At 32.8% G+C, this 15,232-nt stretch overlaps 1 protein-coding gene, 1 long non-coding RNA gene and 1 pseudogene across 2 annotated transcripts in view; 2 read left to right on the forward strand and 1 right to left on the reverse strand.

The window, feature by feature from the left end:
• The window catches only part of LOC112484740, a 59,077-nt gene that overhangs the window by 22,686 nt on the left and 21,159 nt on the right, over positions 1–15,232 (reverse strand). The gene's annotated exons all lie outside the window — the stretch shown is intronic.
• The window catches only part of LOC102892723 (T-cell receptor-associated transmembrane adapter 1), a 30,979-nt gene that overhangs the window by 3,699 nt on the left and 12,048 nt on the right, over positions 1–15,232 (forward strand). The window contains exons 2-3 of the mRNA XM_006905449.2: positions 5,682–5,792; positions 14,439–14,475. Of these exons, the coding sequence (XP_006905511.1) occupies positions 5,682–5,792; positions 14,439–14,475 (148 nt within the window). The remainder of the gene's footprint in view (positions 1–5,681; positions 5,793–14,438; positions 14,476–15,232) is intronic.
• LOC112485238 lies at positions 3,760–3,878 on the forward strand (annotated as a pseudogene).

A 15,232-nucleotide genomic window follows, 5' to 3' on the forward strand; every position in this document is an offset into this window, starting at 1 on the left:
AAGTCAGACTTCTGTAAGAATCAAACCTGCCAGCAGAAAGACATTGCATTTGCTTGGCTGGGTTTCCTTCCAGAGTACATATAATTGTGAATTTTAAATACAATGCCTGCCAAATACTGTTGGCTTTAAGGGAGTCAGAGGTCTTATAATTAAACCTACTACTATTAGCCCTTGGCAGTTGAAAACTAGATAGAAAAGGTTGAATTGTGATTTTCCTAGCTGTCTTTACCTCACTAATAACTTCTTAAAGCTTTTGGCTTTTTAACAGTGTAAATAGCTAAATTCAAATTGTGTGGGAGTTCTTTTTAAATTGATGAAAGCTATACAAATGAAAATAACTACAGTTAATGAATAATAATACTAAAGATTGCATTTTCTGGGCAAGAACTTTTGAGTACTTTGTGCATTCAATGTTACAAGAAGCACTTTATCTACTGAATAGATACCCACATGGATCTGGTGATATTAATATTGCATATGGAAAATAACTATGTGAGGAAGGTGTAAAGTATGTGTGTATGTGTGTGTGTGTGAGTGTGTGTGAACATTTATACAGATCTGCCATTCAAGCTGAAAATCTTCACCATTTATATACTCAATAATCTCATCTGTGTGCATTTTATTTTTCAAAGTGGGGATGTTTATTGTTGTCAATCAAAGGTTATGAATGATATCAGGAAAGTCATGAAATACAAAGCTTCTAAATGAAAATCTTCCTATGTAAAACTCAGATTATATTACAAAAGGAAAAAATCTTGGAAAACAAAATGGTTAGATAAGAATATAGACTTCTAACATCAGAGGAAAACTAGAGACCATACTAAACCAACATCACATATTAGAATTTACCCTGTGTTTTAAAAGGTTATGTGAAGTGAATTTACTGTTACAGTAAATGACGACAGCCAGCCCTAGAGGAACGTACAGTGTGGTCCAAGTTTTTGTCTTAGTGTTGCTGACATATTTCATGACAAGTATTAGGTCTTTCCTTAAAGCTTTACATAAAATGTAGGCTTGTGATTTTGATTTAGCTGTTTCTTTGTAGCTGAGAGGAAAACTATCTTCTTTTAGCAATTAAAAGACTACTACAAATTTGCAATGCTTCCTTTAATTAAAAAGACGAAAGAGAAACTTCTAACTGAAACATAATTTTGTGCAAGTGATAGGATAATTTATAGCTAAAAATCAGTGTATTTTAAAAATGAGATAGGGCTTTCTACGTACTGTCTTAAAGTATGCTTTTGAATACTGTGCTATATTTTATTTATCCAAACCACAACTATTTATTGAGTATATACTAAATACTAGATACTGTTATAAATGAAAAGGAAAAAATATTAAATAGGAAGGAGTATAATTTTATTAGTTCTCTCAAGAATGATAAATTCTAGAGATGTTATTATTTTCTATGTATTTACTTAATTTTTTACCCCTCCCTCAGAAAGAGAAGTATTAGAAATATACAGAACGATGTAAAAGATAACCAAACAAATCAAAATAAAGGGAAAATAAGGACCAAAGGATACTATTAGTTCACAAAAATGAGTATCAAATAATCCTAGAGATTTAAGTTAGATTGTGTGTCAAATAATGCACAAATACAGACAGATGACCAATGACAATATTCACATGGATTATAAGGCTAAAAATGTGCCAGTTCTTGAGGAGATCCCTAGCTTCTTATACTTGAGATCAAAATAATATATTAAACAATATCTTCTACTCCATAGCATCACTATAATTAATTAATTCAATGGCAAGTTATATACAGTTGGATTTTTTTTTCTTAAAATGAGATTGATTTAGCCCTGATAACGAAGATAGAAAATAGAAGAGAACAAAAAGAGCAAAAAAGAATTTTAATTTTAATTTTCCAACTACAACTTGAAATTCAGTTTTCTGTTAGGAAAGATCAACAGCTGAAATGGAAGCAAGTTTAATATTCTCTTAAGAAATCTTAGGAACATAACTAAGACATGTCCCAGTCATTGAAGCCCATTCTGCCTCTATTCGGGGATAGATCCAGGGAGAACCTATAGGCAGGGTCAAAATTTCCTTCTAAAATCAGTTTTGCATCCTTTCAGCATGTGTGTCTGTGAATGATCAAGGTCTCAAAGAATATATCATAGCAATTTGATGCAGTAGTTCTATCTAGATTTGACTATTTCTAAAGCAAAGTTACAAGTCACTCAATTTGGCCAAAGGTAAACTATTAATACATCAATTAAATGCTTAATGTTAACCAACTTTCTGGTCATCTATAGTAATAAATGAGCTGCGAAATGTGTTTTTGGGTAAGTTATATTGATTCAGAGGGGAAGGGATTTAGAAGTACAAATTGATAGTTACAAAATAGTCATGGGGATGTAAAGAAAAACATGAGGAGTATAGTTAACATTATTGTAATAACTATGTATGGACTAGCTTTATTGGGGTGATCACTTCATAAGTTATATAAATATCTAATCACTATGTTATACACCTGAAACTAATATAATATTGTATGCCAACTATAATTGAAAAATAAATATGTATGTATATATAGTTTTGGGTCAGAGAGAATTAGAATGTTGTTGATGAGTACTTTCGCCAAAGTCACAGTGGCCTAATGAGTTACCCTTCTCTCACAAGATCTATTTCTCAGCTCATGGAACGTAGGTCCTTTCTCACTACTACGAGAGACAAATGTAATAGAATCTTCAAAGTGTTTTTCCTGAGTTGTGGGTATTTCTAGACCTTACACTTGATCGGAACATTTTTGTTGGCCCTGGTCATTCCATTATTCTCTTCACTCATTTTTTATTTATTTAGTCAGTTGACACGTGTTTAGTGAGCACCTACTTTGTGCTAAATAGGTTGCAGAAATAATGTTAGGAGTCTTAGTAGTAGGAAGATAATAATAATAAGAAGAATAAGAATGGCTAATATGTATTGAGCTTTTTATTAGTGAGAGACACCATTCTATAAATCTTATTACAAGTCTTAATTCATTCAATCCCCATAACAATAGGTACAATGATGAAATGAGGCATGGAACAAATATAAATATAATGTTCTTTTTGTCCTTTGGGAAGCTGACAGTCTGTTGGGGAGAGATTTATATATATAAATGATTATGTCAATATTTGTTGAAATGTGGAGTGAGATATAAGATGTCACTTGCTGGGGAGACAGGTACATTGAATGAATGTTTCAAAGAGAAGACAGTCTTGAAGGATGTCTAGGAATTCATCAGATGGGTAAGGGGAAAGGCATTTCAGGCGAAGGGGCAAATATATAGAAACAAAAAGAAAAGAAATGGTAAGTATGATATCTACTAAAAATTACAAGTGCTTCAGAATGATTGGAGCATGGTGTACTACTGGGTGGGTATAGCAGATAAATTCTAAAAAAGGAAGAAAACCTAAAGTAACATTTTGGGAAATAGTTCATGGTAAGGAAAAAAGAGTGTGATGTCCTCTGTAGTCAGGACAGAGATAGGAACAGACACCTTTTCTTAAAAGACTATGTCACATGCTCCAGAAAGAAGACAACAAGACAACTTTCTTCAGTAATCACAGAGTAAGGGAATATATGGGAACAGTGTGTGGAAGGATAGCTAGATCATGAGTGGTAGAGTTGATGTAATGTGGATTAAGTGAAAGAGCCATAAATACAATGTCAGGGTCAATCAAACTAACAGGAAAGAGGCCAGACTGACCTGAGAAGGGTCTGCTTAATATTATGTTTTAAAACCGTGGCATCAAGATACCAATATCTATCTATGGCTGTGCCACCCTGAACGTGCCCGATCCCATCTGATCTCAGAAGCTAAGCAGGGTTGGGCCTGGTTAGTACTTGGATGGGAAATCACCTAGGAAAACCAGGTGCTGTAGGTGTTAAAAAAAAAGAAAAAAAGAGAAAAAAAAAAGATACCAAGATCCTTTAAAATGTGTGTATCCTTCAATCCAGCAATTCATCTGCAAGAAATTTTACCTAAAAAAAATTAAGATGGTATATAGTTTTAGCTAAAGATAGTCATCACAACATTGCTTATATAACTAAAAATTAAAATAACTTAAATATCTTAAAATAAAGGATTTTAATAAACTATGGAAAACATATGCAATGGAATATAAGGCAGCTAAAAGAAATGGAAGCACATTTTGTTTATAGGAAAAGAAGCACCCCTAGTTATTGAGGGGAACATAGATAACAGTGTAGGCAATTTAATGGAATCCTATGTCTCCGTCTGTGACAATTTCTACACAGAATAATAACTTTGGAAGTATATTAACCAAGGTGTTCACAGTGATTGTCTCTTCATAATAGGATTGTGGTTGATTCTCATCTTTTTGTTTTTGCTTATCTAAGTTTACTGTTCTTTAACATTGAACATGGATGATGCGTATAATATGTCTGGCTTCTTTGTAGCACTTAAAGATCATTTATTTAAATGTCGCCAAATACAGTGACTGTAGAGTCTACATTTGGCTGACTGAATAACTTGAAATGATTGTTGTGATATGCTTCAGTAGAAAATATAGTGTATGCCCTCAAATTGCTTTAAAACGTGGAAGGACTTAGAACTATACCTAGAATATGGGTCATTCAGTGACATACACAAAAAGAAAAGCCTTTAATAATAGAAATCATTAATTTAATAACAGTAATCAGAAATTAATAATGATACTGATTGAATACATAAATATACAGTATTGTAGAATCACAATTTACTTTTCTGGAGTCAGCATTCACATGAGTATATGTCTACTAAGATAATTAGCTTAATTATATATGTATGTATATATAATATGTATATTATAATATACATTGCATAAGCTAATTATAATAATTAGGCTAGTATATATTGTATTCAAATATTTGTAATTATATATAAAATAAATTATTTTATATAAAATAAATTATTTAACTTATATATTATGTATGATATTATTATTTATAACACATTATATATTAATAAATATATTACATATATAAAATCAAGCTAATTATCATAGTAGTCTCACATATAGGTATAAAGACTGCCATAAAAATCATGAGCAACTGATAGGCAATAATATCCACAAAACCCCCTTTATGGCTCAGGAATGAAAAAAGAGGACTTCACAGAGAACAAGAAACATAATCAACTCTCCACTATCCATTCATGGGGCTCTAAATAGTATGAGAAAAGCTCCTTATGGCCAGTCTTGACAAAACTGAGTTACTATGATTCCGGAATTGTTTTATTCCAACGCACAGTATCCTATACTACTTGGATTAATAGAAAGAAAAAGTGATTTTCAGTAAATAATGAAAGCAAGTATGATTATAGTCTGAGGATTAAAGAAAAGGGAAAATCATAGCAAATTATGATCCTGGATAATTTGGATAGACTTGACTTTGGATAGCCAGCAGTTGTCAAATTTTAGTAGCTAGACTAAAACTGCCTTCCATGTCATTAACACTAAGAATGTGGAAAATTGCTTCCTTTGCTTGTGCTGAATGCAGGGACTTCACCAATACCCATCTAAAATCTGTTAAGAAGCCTTTGGCTTTCAATGTTAATCAATTTCTTGGCAAAAGATTTGTCCTTCGTTGTGAATAAATACAGTGGTTTTAATTGTGAGAATACCTAGTTCAAAACAAATAGGTAAGCAGCTACTATATATTAACAGTATGTGTGCTTTTGTTTGCAGGAAACTCTGAATGCCAGTTTTATGTCTGGGCAATTCTAGCCTTCTTGGTTTTAGCTTTGGCTCTATCCCTGATCTTCAATATTTCCCACTATGTGGAAAAAAAGCGACAAGGTAAGACTTTTTGAGAAATAACCATATGGCACCTGCTTGAATGGAGGAGACTGAGTCACTGGAAAATCTACAGAAGAAGACAATTTTATAAAATGTTATCCAGCTGGATATTCTTATCTGTAGAAAATCTGTTTCATATGTTTTTTCACCCTAAAGACTCTCTTAATTTAAGAATGCAGGTTACAGCTCTCCTGGCTAGAAACCCGCCTCTCCCTTTGGAGTGTACTATCTTGTCCTGTCACCTCCTTAATTCCAAAAGCTGCAACCTTCCTTAGCGTGGCTCTCCTTCTAAAATGTACTTTCAATAAATCTTACTTTTTTTAAAAATAAAAAATAAAAATAAATAAATAAATAATTAGTTAATTAAAAAAAGGAATGCAATCATATTAGCAATGTAAACAGACTCCCAATCTATTTCATCTCTGCCTTAAGATGTAAAGTAGGAAGGGATTATCCTAGTAAAATGTATTTAACCTCCACCAATTGAATAACCTATGAAACTAGTCTATTCTGGAGCAGCCATAAAGGTTCTCTGTGATGCGTGATGAGAAAATCGAAGACTAGCTCTTTAAGGTTCCACTCAAGCCTATTCAAACTTCTCAGTGTCCATCAGTGCAGTAGGCTCAGTAGGAATCAGAAGGGAATTTGATTCTCTTAGGAGTGTCTTCTTAAATTTGATGATATTAATGTAAAATATGAAGGAGAAGACACATCTATTAATAGCAAAATCGAAGATGAGTGTTCAGTTTCTCTAATTCTCTGACCAAAATGATTTCTACCAGCAGATGTTGCTTTTGCATTGTTGACCAAATGTCCTCAGCCAAAATTCAACACACTTTTAGAATCTCTATTAGATCATTTCTACATCTAAGACGAAATTGCAGGCAAGCAACACTTTTTCATTAGCAATGATTTCAGTAAATACTTTTAAAATCAAATATTTTTCGAAGTTTAAGTCGGATGCACAAATGACCCATCAACATCTTCTAAAAAAAACTTCCTTTCTTTATAGAAAAATAAATTAAGACTAGCACTTCTCTTGATACAATAGCTTAAAGTGAATATATTTAAAATTTTTATTAAAATATTTTATGAATGCAGATAATATTTTCACCTAAAATAGAAAAAGTGAATTAAGAGCCATACAGGTGAATAACTGAAGGTACAATCCAGCACAAGAATAAGCATCTGAACTAGTACTCAACTCTTCCATTGATTCTGGTGGTAATCCTTTGGAGATGTGTATAGGTTTTCCAACTGTCATTTTGGTAGTTCGTGCTTTGGAGTTTATGTACCCATTACATACCATTTTGCCACCATATAAACTCCTTTGGGGACTTGTTTGCTCATAATGGGTAGTTGATCATCGTTAAAAGCTAGTAGCCTAACTAAAATAAGCAAGCTTTAAATTTTCTTAAAGATAGATTTTTTGTTTGTTTCTTTTTCTTCTTTCAATTGTATTAACCCTTACTGCCTCAGGCATGTCAGAAATGACTCCTTGCCTAAAAGTAGTATAATTGGAAATAACATTTAAAAAAAAATAGGAAAAAATAAATTACATTTATTGATGTATTTTTGAAAATCAACTTCAGTTCCCTCAGTTGTTTTTAACATCATGACTTTAGAAGCCAACTTGACATTGAATTAGAACTATGCTTTCAATATTTACCTGGGAGATCTTATACAAGGAGTATTAGTTCTGATTTTCAGTTTCCTTACATACAAAATGTGAAAAATATCATCAAGACTTTAGGGTTCTTGTGAGAATTATATAGAAACAGTATTCCTCCTTATCCATGGGGAATGCATTCCAAGACCCTCAGTAAATACCTGAAACTATGGATAGGATCAAACCTTATAGATACTATATTTTTTCCCTATACATCCACACCTATGATCAATTTTAATTTATATATTAGGTATAGTAAAAGATTAACAACAATAACTAATAATAAAATAGGACAAGAACAATAAAATAAGGATTACTTGAGTATAAGCACTGTGATACCACGACAGAGGATCTGATAACCGAGATGGCTGCTAAGGGATCAAACCTTATAGATACTATATTTTTTTCCTATACATCCACACCTATGATCAACTTTAATTTATATATTAGGTATAGCAAAAGATTAACAACAATAACTAATAATAAAATAGGACAAGAACAATAAAATAAGGATTACTTGAGTATAAGCACTGTGATACCACGACAGAGGATCTGATAACCGAGATGGCTGCTAAGTGACTAACCAAGGGGGTGGGGATTGTATACAGTGTGGATGTATTGAACAAAGATGATTCACATCCCAGGTGGGACATAGCGGGACAGCTCAAGATTTCATCACGCTACTTAGAATAGAGTGCAATTTAAAACTTATAAATAGTTTGTTTCTGTAATTTTCTATTTAATATTACTGAACCACAGTTGATTGTGGGTAACTGAAATCATGGAAAGCAAAACCGCGGATAAGGGGGACTACTGCACCTCAGCACAGTGCTAGGGACTTAGTAGGTTGTTCCTGGACAGGGTACAGCCCATGTCACCATTCTTGGTGGCCCTGGTGCTTCTTTTTTTTCATTCTACAAACACATTTTTAAGGACTTGCTGTGGCTACCTGTTATCCGATTTAATTGTAATGTCATTTCAGTAAATGTTAGTTTACTAGCTTCTCCGCCGCTCCCACCGTCCCTGTACTCTCTAGGCCCTCTCTAGCTCCTATCTCACTTCCTGCCCCCATCTCTATATTATTTAACACATCTATACAATCATCCGAGTTTTAGCAATAACTGTTATGTTCATTTAAGTCACATACAGGCTCATCGTAGAGATTTCTGTGAGCTTTCATGGAATTGGTTCTAAATATTAGTCTATTGCAAATTATTTTATTCGAGTAGTAATGAGTCCTCTTTAGGTGGAGCACACAGCGCTGTGTCTTGTACTTTATTAGCATGCAAAACTGAGATTAGCCTTGGAGCAAGGTTTGTTGATGCCAATAGAATGCCTTTTGTTCTCATCTCACGTCCTCTTTTTTTTTTTTTAATTTTTTTTGAGGGGGGTGACATTGGTTAATGAAATCCAGTAAGTTTCATGTGTACAATTTAACAGTAAGGCATATATATATATTGCATTGTGTGTTCCCCTCCCATAGTTAGATTTCTTTCTATCATCACATATTTGACCACCTTACCACACTCCAATACACCAACCCAGGTTAAGATTCAGGCTTGTCTGCCACTTATCAGTTGTATCAACTTTTTTTTTTAATCGTATGTGCATTTATTTATTTATTTGTTTGTTTGTTTGTTTGTTTAATTTTATTTTTTATTTATTTATTTTTATGGTGACATTAGTTAATGAAATCCAGTAAGTTTCAGATGTACAACTTGTCAGTAAGGTATATATATGTTGCAGTGTGTGTTCACCTCCCATAGTTAGATTTCTTTCTGTTACCACATATTTGACCCCTTTCTCCCCATCTACCTCCCTCCTCCTAGTCTATTGTCCATGTTCATAAATCTCTGTTTGTTTTTCCTGTTCGTTTGTTGCTTTTAGGTTTATATCCCACATATAAGTGATATCATGTGATTTTCAACATTTTCAGTCTGGCTTATTTCACTTAGCATGATTATCTCGAGGTACATCCATGTTGTCACAAATGGCAGTATTTCATCTCTTATTATGGCTGAGCTCTTCTTACAGCTGAGTAATATTCCATTGTATATATGTACCACAGCTTCTTTATCCAGTCATCTATGGTAGGACACTTTGGTTGTTTCTATGTCCTGGCCACCATGAATAATGCTGCTATGAACATCTGTGTGCAACTATCTTTTCGGATATGAGTTTTCAAGTCTTTGGGGTAAATACTCAGTAAGGGATTGCTGGATCATATGGTAGATCAATTATTAGTTTTGTGAGGAACCTCCATACTGTTTTCCATTTGGCTATACAAATTTGCAGTCCCACCAGCAGTGTATGAGGGTTCTTTTTTTCTCCGTATCCTCTACAACATTTGTTATTACTAGTCCTGTTGATAACAGCTATTCTAATAGGTGTGAGATGGTATCTCATTGTGGTTTTGATTTTCATTTCCCTAATAGCTAGCGATGTTGAGCTCCTTTTCATATGCTTGTTGGCCAATTTATGTCCTCTAGGGAGAAGTGTCTGTTCAGCTCCTCTGCCCATTTTTTGATTGGATTGTTTGTTTGTTTTTTGTTGAGTTGTATGAGTTCCTTGTATATTTTGGATATTAGGCACTTATTGGAGATGTTGCTTGCAAATATATTTTCCCATTCAGATGGTTGTCTCTTTATTTTGTTGACCGCTTCTTTTGCTCTGCAGACACTTTTTAGTTCAATATAGTCCCATTCATTTATTTTTGCTTTTACTTTCCTTGCCTTTGAAGTCAAATTCATAAAATCCTCTTTAAATCCAAACCCACCTCCTCTTTTTATTTCTGCAGTTCTTTCCCAACCACTGCAACTTCTCCTAACATCTATGCCCAAGTATTAGTAATAACTGCCTTCCTTTCTATCACACATGAGAGAATAGCACTATCTTTCTCAACCAGAGATTCTGGGTGGTTTGGGATTAGTTTTGCAAACCGACTCCTTTCCAGTCTTCTTGAAAATTACTCCTTGCTTTATTTTTCCTAGACAGACAGACTAGAAGAGATTCCAATCATATTAGCTAGCGTTTTTGCCATTTGGTCTGAGAATGCAATGCCTGGTCTCGCGTAACTTTTTATTTTTGCATCTTTATTCTTTGTGGCTAAGAAACTTGCAAGATATGACTCCACCTTGGCAAATAGTCAGTGAGTAAGTTTTGTTGGTATATTAAATAGCATACAAAAGACAATCTCTATCCCAGCAACAATACAATATCTACACATTCAATCAGATAGACATGATAAGCCTCTCCTTGATGTTTTTTTTGTAGCCGTGCTAGGTAGAAGCTTTGAAATGGAGTTCTTCCTTCCCCAGGAAATAAATCTTTCATTTTTATGTGAATTGTTGTCCAAATATGTTCTCTAGGAGGATTATATTTATTTCTTTTTTCTGATACGATTGCATTAGCTTTTTCCTCATTTAAAAAAAAAAATCTTTGTCCAGCCTTTCTTCTCTGTTTTGAGAAGGAAAAACAAGTATATGGTTTTCATACATCATAAGACTTTCGTACATCAAAGTCTTATCAGTTTATCTCCTATTCACTAGAATATGACGGTACATTTTTTTTCACATTTTCACATTAAAAATGTATCAAATTTTTTTTTTTTATTATGGAGTTTCAGTCACCTGCTATTGTTTCTTGTTGTTATGCATTGGGCCTGGAAGGGTTAATATTATAAAGGAGAAAACACAAAAGCAAATGTTTGCTCACACCCTCTCAACCTTGAACCTGACCACAAGTGTTTGTATCTGAATCATAGAGGATTATGAAATCTCAGCTCTTCTTGCACAGAATCTTGCAAATGTAACTCCTTTATAGCAAAATAAAAACTGCTTTTTGTTTTACTGAGTATCATTGAAATAACTAGGTAGCTTTTAAATCATTCCATTTATTTTTAAATAGACTTATAAGCTCTCACGGCAGAGCAAATTTTTTTCTGGAGCTTGAGTTTGCTGATCTTTCTCTTTAGTTGTAGCCTCTAAACGTTTTTAACTATTATTCCTCTTAGTAAGGTCATATCCTATATATTAAGAATAGGAGGTCATATTCTATCACACTTCTTATAGTAAGTATTGTAAAACTAAAACCACACAAGTACTGAGAGTCCATCTCCATATTACACATTTAAAGTGTAGGAGTAGCATGGAGTGTGGTGGTATCCTCGAACTTTTCTTTTAGTTTCCTTTCAGGATAATTCTTCAATATAGTTGATCTTGCCATATAATACTTTTTACCTGTTACTTATTTTCTTCTTCACATTGTTTTATTCCTCTTTCCTACCACTCAATCGTCACATTATGATATAGTATCCCTTATCTAATTGTTTCTACTTCCTTTTTCCCACAAAGATTTTTGGTCTAAAACTTTTTTTGCTTTTCTTTGGTGATAATACATCCAATTACATTTCCTTTCTATAGAGCTATCCTTTTATTCATTACATTAGTATACTTTCCAGGCAGAAACATTCATACTCCAAGCACCTCCAACTGGAAAATCCACACTATCTTTTAAAACTATTAATCTGTTTGTGAAAATATTTTTACTCCATACCTTTTTTTTCTTATTCTATTTAAGTAATGTCACTCTTTACTTTTGTTTTCAAATTCTTTATTTTTTATTTTTACTTTCAATTTAACACTCAGTTGGTGATCATTCTCTTGCTAAAAATGAGATTCGGTTATTTCATTCCAAACCAAGCTTTACTTCTAAATCTTTTTACCTTTAAAATAGTATCTTAATTATATCAGCTTGCTCTCAACGAATCTATTTATGAAAGAACTTTCCAAATCAAATCAGCACAATGAAATTGTGACTTGTTATATATATGGATTTAGAATGTATAATATCGAAAATCAACTGTCATTTTCTAAAATGTTTTTACAGAAATTATTTCATTTATCTTCCATATCTACTTGCACAATACAGGCATTATTATCCTTACATTATGGATAAACAGAATCAGATTCTAAAGTGATTTTCATGTTGTCACATGGCAAGTGCATTGAACAGCTGTTACCTAATACAATGTCTTCTGATTTCTCACTCTGAATTTGTTCTATGATACCTCAGGCTATGGTTTGACAAAATTCTTGTACATGCACTTTCATTCTAGGCAAATATGAAGAACAATTAATGACCTAAGTATAAATATTTCTGTCACATAAAAAGAAATCAACATATACTTTATATTTTTTAGTTTACAATTTTCTGGTCTATATTAACTACTTTTTGTTCTTATGCTCATTGATATTGTTTATGTTTCTCAAGCTTTCTGATTTTGCTGGGCTTCTATTAATTTGTGGCTATGTGCAATAGTAGACTTCTCCAGGCTTCCCCCAATATCCATGTGCATTCATACTCATATCTAATCTGAAGATAGTTGAAAATAACTGCAACTTTCATATGCAGCTTTTGGTAAGGCATTTCCTGTGGGCTAGAAGAAGAGTATTTTGGATATATCAGCAGTGAATTATATTAATCATTTTTAGTTCCATAACTGCTTGATGTGTATGGTCTGCAAAAACTTCCCCCTTTTGGTCCTTCACAGAATTATTCCAAACACATTGACAGGTGACATGTCCAGTTCATCCTCCAATGTAATGACTTTAAAAACTTGTTTCAATAATGTTTTTCTAACAATTAATGACCTCTCTGGAGAATAACTTAACTTTGTATCATAGAAATCTACCTAAAAATAATCTTTGCAGCTGTTTGGTGATTTATTCAATTATTTGGAAAGGTTTTTGCTGTTCTTTACAAAATACTTGCACACTATTTTTCATATGTTAGAGCTGAAAGATCACTGTTTGGTTACCATTATGTCTGAGTCATCGTCAGAGACTTAGATAATATTGGGCTTCATTTTATAGAAATAACTTTTGCAAGGTTTTGGCTTTTATTTAATGCCAGGTTAAATAATATACAATCAAAATATAATAAATATCACACTATATACATCTGTCCAGTTCAACATCAAAGAAAATATATTGATAAACAGACAATATACAGTCTTTCATAATGTTGATCATAATTATTTAAATCATATTCTGAATTTCTCTTAATAATTCATTATAAATCTATTGCTTTTACTAAAAAAATGAATTTATTTTTCCAATTTTGAATACATACATTTAATTTGAAGTAAAAATATTTTCTTTTATTTGTCTTTGAACCACCACCTTCACGATTCAACAATAGGTTACTTTGAGATTTGGTACACAAGTTTTTCATGGTTTTACAATCCTACATCAGATCTCTGGTCAGTCTTCTTACTACAGATCAGCATGTTATTTCTTTTAAAAGACATTCTACTGTTTTGATTAAATTTAGAGACAGTGTTCCCAACTTTTTCCAGCTCTCCCTAGAGCCCTCATCTCTCCTTACTTCTATTTGTACCATGTGGATGAAATGGAATCATGACCAGAGCAACTTCCTGAACATCATTTTTATGTTGTTGTTGACATGCTAAGAAATATAAACAGACACATTAAAAATAGATAATAGATAAATAGATAGTGTCTTCTAGGGATTTAGGGGATGGGGGAAGGAGGGCACGGAAGCAAAGCCTATTCAAATCAGGAAGGGCAAAGAGTGAAATTTGTCAGGAGAAGGCAGAAGAAGTCCTTCATGGAATCCAATAGCAGAAAGTACAACCATGCCTCACAATGGACTGGAAGTCAGAGACAGAGGTCAGCATTCTTAGCTTGGTTCCTTCATAAAATGGCTACACATTCGAGTTCTACATCACTTCCAAGCTGCATTGTGTTTCCATCCCAAGTTATCAAGAAAGAATATGGAATACGATTGGCCCAAATTAGAAATCTTTATCTCTAGTTCAAGCTATGGTGGCCGAGTAGCTTTATTGAAGGTATTAATGGACATTGAGGCTAAGCCTCCCTCATAAGACTCTTTAGAAGATTTAACAAATGTATGACAAAATTTCTATTAATTTGTCTGTTTTGAATATCTTTCAGGTAAAATATACAGATACCACGATGACTACATTCTCAGGTACGTGGAAAATAAGTTATGTATTGTGATTCTCAAGTAATAAGGGAAAGTAACAAATGCTATATTGTTTTAGATTTGGCTCAGGGATATAGTATTTGGGTAAAAATAAAATGAGAAGTGAGTTTTGATTACTTTTACTCTCATGTGAAAATTAAAAACTATAGCATTATTATCTGCCTTAGTCATGTACTCATCCTGAGTCAATGAGAGTGCTAGGTGAAGGATGGAATGAGATTCAGATCAGATTGTAAGAATACAGTCTAATTGTGTATAGAATTTGTGACCCTTAAGAACTCAGGCAATACCTAATAAAGTTTAAGATATGTTTACACACATACATAAGGCAAAGATGCTTCGTGGTGTGCTGTTTTTAAGGGTCATGACAATCACTAGGGAAATAAGATAAATCAACACTAAAATAATGTGTGGTTATAAATATAACTTATTCTCTTTAATACTTACTGAGTGAGTTGCACAAGAATTGTATAGTGTGGTTCTTTTTTAAAAAAAACAAGGTTCATGGTATAAGTCATAGTAAAGAAGTTTCATTTTCTTAGACAGTACATTTTGACCCAAATGTGTCATTAGATTGTAGAGTTCTCTTTAGGGATAAAAAAAAAAAAAGACTCTAAATATAGAGAATTTCCTAGAGGACTCTAGGAAACAGTAGACTGAAAGACTGCAAGATCTTTAAAAAACACAGAACTTCCTCACTGGGTGGGATAAGATTATAAGCTTTTGTTGGCCTCTAAAAGGT

This window comes from Pteropus alecto, unplaced genomic scaffold (assembly GCF_000325575.1).
Source record: "Pteropus alecto unplaced genomic scaffold, ASM32557v1 scaffold270, whole genome shotgun sequence".
In the NCBI taxonomy this organism is placed as follows: domain Eukaryota; kingdom Metazoa; phylum Chordata; class Mammalia; order Chiroptera; family Pteropodidae; genus Pteropus; species Pteropus alecto.